A 9,470-nucleotide genomic window follows, 5' to 3' on the forward strand; every position below is an offset into this window, starting at 1 on the left:
GAGAGAGAGAGAGAGAGAGAGAGAGAGGGTGTGTGTGTGTGTGAGAGAGAGAGAGTGAGAGAGAGAGAGAGAGAGAGAGTGAGAGAGTGAGAGAGTGTGTGTGTGTGAGAGTGTGTGCGCGCGTGTGTGTATGTGTGTATGTGTGTGTGTCGCAGAGAATAAAAGAATATCAATGAGAAAGATGAGAGGGAACAGATGCTGTGAGAGATTTCCTTTGTTTATGCATATATATATATATATATATATATATATAAAACCCAAAATATGTATAAATATGTAAATAAAATTGTATGCATATATATCTTTTGCATATATATATAAACCAAAAAAAAGTGCATAAATAATATGTAAACTTACATACACACTATATATGTACTGTATGTGTGTGTGTGAGCATTTCTATATAAGCATAAGATATCGATACATAAATTAATAATACATAATAAAAAGGAATTTGTTTAATCAGTATTGACGAAAACAGTAAAACATATGTACAATGTATGTCATATTTCACCCTTAATAAAAGAGAAAATATATTAAATTAGGACCTTTACGACTCCGTCTCACCTCCAAATCTCATCACTATAATGTGAAAACGAACAAGTAATGACATACTTTACATTTAATGCACAAGTTATTAAAATAATAAAGCAGAAGGACGTGCATGTGGGAGCCACAGACAAACTGCTCATGCGTCAAACAACAGATGAGAATTTACCATGTTAGTATTAGTAACAGTTACCATGGTCAACCACTGAAGAGCAGATGCTGTCCATAAACGCCTCGAGACACGACAGATCTGTTTCTAGCTTAATCTGATGTGCATTCTGAGAGAGTGACAGTGAGGACATAATGACCCGAGCATCAACTCTAGCAGTGCTGTGTGCGGCTCTGAATGAGAGGGTTTCTCTCACAGCTGTAAACTATCCTTTCTCATGACAGAGCCATGAGCTCAAGTGCTGTACAACAGCGCCACCTGTCCACAATGTCATTAACTCTACAAACACACATTTCTAAGGCTCCAAGTGATCAAAACTTTGCCGTCACTCGATCTCCTGCACGTCTTCGGTCTCTGATTGATAGTTTAGAGTTTTTTATCCAATCAAAGCTCGTTTAGTGTAATTCTGGAGCTTCAGCTGGAGCTTCTCGTGTCAAATCTTGACTGGTTTTGATCAAGTAAGCATCAGAATAACGTCAGTAATATCTCCAGATGAACACTTACTGGACTGAAGCAGCTCAGCTTTACTTGATTCTCCATCAATCATGTTTTAGAGTCTCAAATCTGATCCTCAGGATCTTTTGAGGAGCGTTTGTTTCCAGAAGCTTTACTTTCACTGTTCCTCAGCGGAGGAATGATCTTCACAAGCCTCCAGAACATCTCACATCTTCTGAGGAGCCTTTATTTCTTCAGCTCTCAATCACTGCATTATATGTTTGGAGCATTTCACTCTCATCTCACTGAGACATGTTACTGCAGATATAGAGATGACTGATGTTCAAACAAATATATACATAATAAATATACATAGATACACACATAGAGACACAAACAATATATACACGTATTGTAAATTAATTGTGAGTTGAGTTTGAGCAGCACTTGTATGACGCACAAATGTTCCAAATCAGTAACTTATGAAGTTCTGTTCTAGTTATGATGCTGCCTTAGAAGACAGCTGCCTATGCAGGTAGTAGACAGCAAGGCAGCTCACTAGGTTTTGGAACAGAGAGCATCTGTTTAGTCATTTTGTGTCAGTTCTGTGAAGGCTGACAGATTTAGCACTCTGCTCATGGAAACCCAGATTATGCAGCTTTGGAGGAAATCTTTTACGATCTGGTTAGAAGATATTCCTAAAAGTTGCTCGGAGACTTTTCAAATCATTTCAACCTCAGTCATTATTACAGCAGAGATGGAGAGGTCTGAGCATAACGCCCATCTGCGCTCTTCATTTCTTTGTTCATCAAAGTGTTTGATGATTTAATAAAACAACAAAGGTTTCTGGCACTCACAAATGTATCAATCTAGTCTTTGATCAGTCCAACCTGCGCTCACAAACATTCATTCTGGTGGTGCTGTTATGGCCAGGAACAATCGGCAGGATTGCCATGCTCACCGCGTTTAACCTTGAGACGATGTGTGGCGACATGATCGCCCAGCATTCAATCTCACTGAAAAATGGTGCAGCCGTTCTCCAAACAGTGGCCTGTAATGTGAAAGCATCGGCTGAGTGCAGAGCTCAACATTAGATGGCGAATCGAACCGTAAGTGAGGCATCCATCTTATCGCGTCAAATTGAGGCGGCACCGCGTTCTCAAACGGCCCACGGTTGACTGTACGCACATGTGCTGATCTGAGATCATACGTCCTCGTTCTGTTCCAGATGATAATGTAAAGCAGACTGAAGATGCTGATTCTCGGCTCAGTGCTTAAACGCAATTAAAGCTTATAGGATTCATGCACGGCTGGTCAAATCAATCCGTCATGAGAGAAGCCATTCTTGTGCAGAATTGCAGTGCAATGACATTTTTGAGTAAAATCGTACAAAAAGAATACATAAATGTCTTTCTGTTGCATTTGTGCATGCAACAACGAACATACAGAACAATCAGTTTAGTCTGATTCCGCAATCATTCTTTAAACTGGTTCTTTTTAATGAATCTTTTTTTTTTTAAGTCTTGAACTTTACGGATAACATGGAGTCTGATTTATGAAAAACTGAATTGCTCACAAAGAATCATGAATCAGACTCAAACACACTCAAAAATTTGAATCCATCAGTTATCGGATTGAATCAATCCACGGGTTCTGGACTCATTTACTATCATCTAATAGATTCTATCAACTAAATGATTCAGTAATGATTCTTTTAGCTGGTTCTTTTTGATGAACCTTTTAAAAGTCTATGGTTAATATATGTAGTCTGATTTATGAACAAATACATCTCATGAGCTGGTTTGTTTAACTGAATCGCTCAAAAAGAATCGTGAATCGGATTCAAACACACAAAGATTTGAATCTCTCATTTATCTTGTTGAATCATTCAGCGGTTCTGAACTCAATTACTTAATGAACTATTATTATATACAGTATATTATACTTATTTAACTATCATCTAATAGTTACAAACAATTATTGGGCACTTCCTAAAATGAATAAAAGAATAATTAATGGAATTAAAGAGACAGAAATCGTTAAAATCCTTACAACTGCCATCCCTAATAAGAAAACCTGGGAAAGAGGGAATGAATGAACAACTCTTAAAACTATCATTTAAATTTCTAATTTAAGACATTTGAACATCTAGGATGAGGAATAAGGAACAGTCTTGGGAATAGAGAGCCATTCATATTCAGAATTGCAGTGCAATGATGTTTTAATCCAAATTTTTAGCAAAATCATACAAAACACAATAAATAAGTGTCTTTCTGCTGCATTTTTGCAAGCAGAACGATCAATGTTGTCTGATTCGGTAATGAGTCATTTAGCTGGTTCTTTATAATGAATCACTCAAAAACAATCACAAATCAGTCTTGAACCCGGTTAATATCTGGACTCATTTACTATCATCTAATAGTCACGGCCAATTACTGGGACTTTCTAAAAAGAATGAAAGAATCACTGCCATCCCGACTGAGAAAAGCTGTGAAGAGGGAATGAAGGTACAACTTGTTGTTGCGTCTTACTGCATCCGTCCACTCACGAGCAGAATGAGGTTATAGATGTGAGAGAAGATGAAAAGCGAGAGTATCGTGCTGAAAAACATGGTCATCCAAGAGCCGTGGTCCTCGCGAAACATCTTCAGACGCAGGACACGACCTGAGACACAAAAGCCAAACGATATTTAACATTTAAACAAACGTGAGCAGTGCATGTGTTGCCATGCTCGACACATAACCAGATCATACATGACCTATTACTTATATATTATTATATTTTTTGTTAATATGTTTAATTAGCTTTTATTTGTATAACTTATGTTATATTTTTAGAAATTTTTATTAGTTATTGTCTAGTTTTTATTTTAAATTTTTGTAGTTAGTCATTTTAGTATGGAAGCCTGTTTCCGCCACTGAATAAAAAAATTTACAAACTTTTTTTCCCCGCAAATCTGACTTTTTTTCTCAGAATTGTGAGATATCAGTTCACAATTGCGAGTTAACGTCCAATTTTGAGGGAGGGAAAAAGACTGATATGTTGTCAGAATTGCGAGTTTATGTCTCGCAATTATAACTTTTTAACTCACAATTGCGAGTTAATATCACGCAATTCTGAGAAAAAAAGTAAGAATTGTGAAAAAAAACTCTCACTCTCACACACTCACTCACTCACTCACTCACTGTCACACTCACTCTAACACACTCACTCACTCACTCTCACACACTCACTCTCACTCACTCTCACACACTCACTCTAACACACTCACACTCACACACTCACTCACTCTCACACACTCACTCACTCACTCACTCACACACACACTCACTCTCACACACTTACTTACTCTCACATATTCACTCACTCTCACACACACTCACTCTAACACACTCACTCTCTCTCACACTCACTCACTCACTCTCACACTCACTCTCACTCACTCACTCACTCTCACTCTCACTCTCCCTCTCACACACTCACTCACTCACTCTCACTCTCACTCTCCCTCTCACACACTCACTCACTCACTCTCACTCTCACTCTCCCTCTCACACACTCACTCACTCACTCTCACTCTCACTCTCCCTCTCACACACTCACTCACTCACTCTCACTCTCACTCTCCCTCTCACACACTCACTCACTCACTCTCACTCTCACTCTCCCTCTCACACACTCACTCACTCACTCTCACTCTCACTCTCCCTCTCACACACTCACTCACTCACTCTCACTCTCACTCTCCCTCTCACACACTCACTCACTCACTCTCACTCTCACTCTCCCTCTCACACACTCACTCACTCACTCTCACTCTCACTCTCCCTCTCACACACTCACTCACTCACTCTCACTCTCACTCTCCCTCTCACACACTCACTCACTCACTCTCACTCTCACTCTCCCTCTCACACACTCACTCACTCACTCTCACTCTCACTCTCCCTCTCACACACTCACTCACTCACTCTCACTCTCACTCTCCCTCTCACACACTCACTCACTCACTCTCACTCTCACTCTCCCTCTCACACACTCACTCACTCACTCTCACTCTCACTCTCCCTCTCACACACTCACTCACTCACTCTCACTCTCACTCTCCCTCTCACACACTCACTCACTCACTCTCACTCTCACTCTCCCTCTCACACACTCACTCACTCACTCTCACTCTCACTCTCCCTCTCACACACTCACTCACTCACTCTCACTCTCACTCTCCCTCTCACACACTCACTCACTCACTCTCACTCTCACTCTCCCTCTCACACACTCACTCACTCACTCTCACTCTCACTCTCCCTCTCACACACTCACTCACTCACTCTCACTCTCACTCTCCCTCTCACACACTCACTCACTCACTCTCACTCTCACTCTCCCTCTCACACACTCACTCACTCACTCTCACTCTCACTCTCCCTCTCACACACTCACTCACTCACTCTCACTCTCACTCTCCCTCTCACACACTCACTCACTCACTCTCACTCTCACTCTCCCTCTCACACACTCACTCACTCACTCTCACTCTCACTCTCCCTCTCACACACTCACTCACTCACTCTCACTCTCACTCTCCCTCTCACACACTCACTCACTCACTCTCACTCTCACTCTCCCTCTCACACACTCACTCACTCACTCTCACTCTCACTCTCCCTCTCACACACTCACTCACTCACTCTCACTCTCACTCTCCCTCTCACACACTCACTCACTCACTCTCACTCTCACTCTCCCTCTCACACACTCACTCACTCACTCTCACTCTCACTCTCCCTCTCACACACTCACTCACTCACTCTCACTCTCACTCTCCCTCTCACACACTCACTCACTCACTCTCACTCTCACTCTCCCTCTCACACACTCACTCACTCACTCTCACTCTCACTCTCCCTCTCACACACTCACTCACTCACTCTCACTCTCACTCTCCCTCTCACACACTCACTCACTCACTCTCACTCTCACTCTCCCTCTCACACACTCACTCACTCACTCTCACTCTCACTCTCCCTCTCACACACTCACTCACTCACTCTCACTCTCACTCTCCCTCTCACACACTCACTCACTCACTCTCACTCTCACTCTCCCTCTCACACACTCACTCACTCACTCACACACTCACACACTCACACAAACTACTAAAAATGACAAAATCTTTTTTCGATTAAACCAACAAAAAAAGTGCATTATTCAACAACCACAATCACAAACACAGTCGAGATTCATGTTTGGATGTATCCCAAATATTACAGATGATTATGCTTGAATAATCGAGAGTAGCAGTCCTAAAACATATAAATAAATAAATACTAACGAACCAACAGAAAATGTTGGAAAGACAGAAGGGCCAGCTGAATTTTCATGAAGTTTTTAATCAAATATTTATGTTTTATTTCAGCTTCATGTCCTTTAACAAAATATTTGTAATAGTTTAGTTTTAGTTAACGATGATGATTTTCTGTTCATAACGGCACGACCTTCACAGATCCAGGCATGATCATTAGCTCCATACAACCGATCATCTCTGCAACCTGCCATTTCTGCTGACTGGGCGCCAGGTTTAGCCTCACAGACCCAATGAACCCGTGGAACGCGTGCGGTTCTGTATTTTCCACAGCAATCGATCCTCAGAACTGAGGCTGACATCAGTACAGTGGCGTTATTCATGAGCAGCGAGGACATTCCCATTATCTTCCTTCACCTGAAGGATCAAACTGACAGCAGGGAACATCTCTCTTTGTCTCTGGCTCTGAGATTGATTCAGAAGTCGTGAAGCCGCTCTGAATGCTTAATCGTGCCCTTCAGCGCCTGTCACGGAGGTGATCTCGGTCCTGTGAGTGGAGAGGAAGGTCTCACGGCTTTCCAGTGTCTGTTTAAAGTGATTAAAGACGACTACAGTTAAAGACGCTGTCAGTAGCACTTACACGGACCGAGTCTGATCATTACCCACGGAGCATTTCTAAAGGCCTTGGTGTGCACTACATAGGGAGCATCATAACGGACATTTACCCTAGTGTGAGTGATCTGGAACACACTAAATAGGCAGCAACTCCATGTGTCGCACAAAGAGGGCAAGATTTGATTCATAATCGATTCTAATAGGGTTCTTGCTCAGTACTTTTGTCTAGTTTTCCAGTACAAATATCTAAACATTCATAAATCAAGATACATTGAGATGCAACATTACATCGGATATGCGCTTGTTTTCTGGAGGAAATCATTTTAAGTTAAGTACATTTATGATTAAAGCAAGAGAAATATCTGCCAATGGCATAATATTGTTTTTCATTTGAATTAAGTTTCTGATTCAACTGGAAGACATTTCTTCTTGTTTTAAGTACGAACTCTTCGTTTTTCTTCGTATTTGTGTCATTCTTCAATAAAATATTGAAATATTCTTAAATCAAAATATCTTTTTGAGAAGCAAAATTACCATGTCTTTTTTTTTTTTTTAGAAAAAATATCTAAATTAAGTCAGCTTATGGTTAAAATAAGAACAAATATCTGCAATAATATCTGCAAATGGGGTCAGAAAAATAATCTTGTTTTTCCTTTGAATTAAGTTTATTTTTCTGACCGCATTGGAAAATATTTTTTCTTGTTTCAAGTAAAAGTGTTCTCAGTATTTTTGTCTTGTATTTCAGTAAAACACCTAAACATTCTTAAATCAAGAAAATAATAGGTATAAATTCCTGTTCTCTAAAAAAAGTATCAAAGTTAAGTAATTTATGCTTTAAACAAGAACAAATAATTATTACATGCAGACATTTGTTCATGTTTTAAGCAAAAACTCACTTCATTTTGATGCATTTTTCAGAAAGGAAGACTCTATATCTTGCGTCTCCAGGACATGTATCTAGATTTAAGAATGGTTAGGTATTTGTACAGGAAAATAAACAGAAATAATGAGGAAGAAATCATTTTTTGTAGTGTTATCCATAAGAATATTTAAACATTCTTAAATCAAGAAAATAATAGATATAAATTCCTGTTCTCTAAAAAAAAGCATCAAAGTTAAGTAATTTATGCTTTAAACAAGAACAAATAATTATTACATGCAGACATTTGTTCATGTTTTAAGCAAAAACTCACTTCATTTTGATGCATTTTTCAGAAAGGAAGACTCTATATCTTGCGTCTCCAGGACATGTATCTAGATTTAAGAATGGGTATAAATTCCTGTTCTCTAAAAAAAGTATCAAAGTTAAGTAATTTATGCTTTAAACAAGAACAAATAATTATTACATGCAGACATTTGTTCATGTTTTAAGCAAAAACTCACTTCATTTTGATGCATTTTTCAGAAAGGAAGACTCTATATCTTGCGTCTCCAGGACATGTATCTAGATTTAAGAATGGTTAGGTATTTGTACAGGAAAATAAACAGAAATAATGAGGAAGAAATCATTTTTTGTAGTGTTATCCATAAGAATATTGAGATGATAACAAAATACTTTAATAAGCATAAAAAGATACACAAGTAATCAACCTTTAGTATTGAAATAAGTATATTTACAATTAATATTTAACTAACCCATCATCGTCCAGCTCACTGCAATTCATCCTGGGACTGTCCTCTTTCTACATACTTGTAGTTTTTCTGCCCTGTGAAAGTTACAGTGCGTTTCATAACACAGCGAACCGGATGAGATCAAGCACATTTTGATTCCTTCATTCACGACCCATAATCTTCACATCTGCATTTTTATGCTTCAGTCATTTCAGGAAAGAGTCAGTTCGTTCAGTTATCAGCGAATCATCAAGAAAACGCTCTCAAAGTGAATTATTTATTCGCAAAGCTTTCTGAAAGTTGCATCACGTCTTGGCCAGACAGAAAAATCTCATTTGGAGTCAGTAAAAAAAATAGTTGTGCTAAATGAAAATATCCAAGTCTCACACACACACACACACACACACACACACACACACGCAGGTTTGTTTTTGTGAAAAGTGGGGACTCTCCATAGGCGTAATGGTTTTTATACTGTACAGACCGTATATTCTATTGCCCTACACCAACCCTACCCCTAAACCTACCCCTCACAGGAGACTTTCTGCTATTTCAGATTTTCAATACACTCCATTCTGTGTGATTTATAAGCGTTTTGAAAAGTGGGGACATGGGGTAATGTCCTGAAAAGTCACCTTCTCCTTGTAATACCTGTCATACCTTTGTCATTATACACATTTATGTCCTCATTTGTCACAAAAACGCGTACACACACACATACGCACACACACACACACACACTCAGACACACACACTCAGACACACACACACACACACACACTCAGA

The 9,470-nt window shown here is 39.3% G+C and overlaps 1 protein-coding gene across 1 annotated transcript in view; it reads right to left on the reverse strand.

Annotated features, from left to right (window-relative positions):
* The window catches only part of LOC107567208 (transmembrane protein 117-like), a 36,905-nt gene extending 32,997 nt beyond the window's left edge, over positions 1-3,908 (reverse strand). Inside the window, exons 1-2 of the mRNA XM_016252848.1 lie at positions 3,890-3,908; positions 3,685-3,817 (exon numbers count right to left, since the gene is read on the reverse strand). Coding sequence (XP_016108334.1) covers positions 3,685-3,817; positions 3,890-3,908 — 152 coding nt within the window. The remainder of the gene's footprint in view (positions 1-3,684; positions 3,818-3,889) is intronic.
* Positions 3,909-9,470: the final 5,562 nt, after the last annotated feature.

The sequence above is a fragment of the Sinocyclocheilus grahami genome, unplaced genomic scaffold (genome assembly GCF_001515645.1).
Source record: "Sinocyclocheilus grahami isolate Dianchi unplaced genomic scaffold, SAMN03320097.WGS_v1.1 scaffold1134.1, whole genome shotgun sequence".
In the NCBI taxonomy this organism is placed as follows: domain Eukaryota; kingdom Metazoa; phylum Chordata; class Actinopteri; order Cypriniformes; family Cyprinidae; genus Sinocyclocheilus; species Sinocyclocheilus grahami.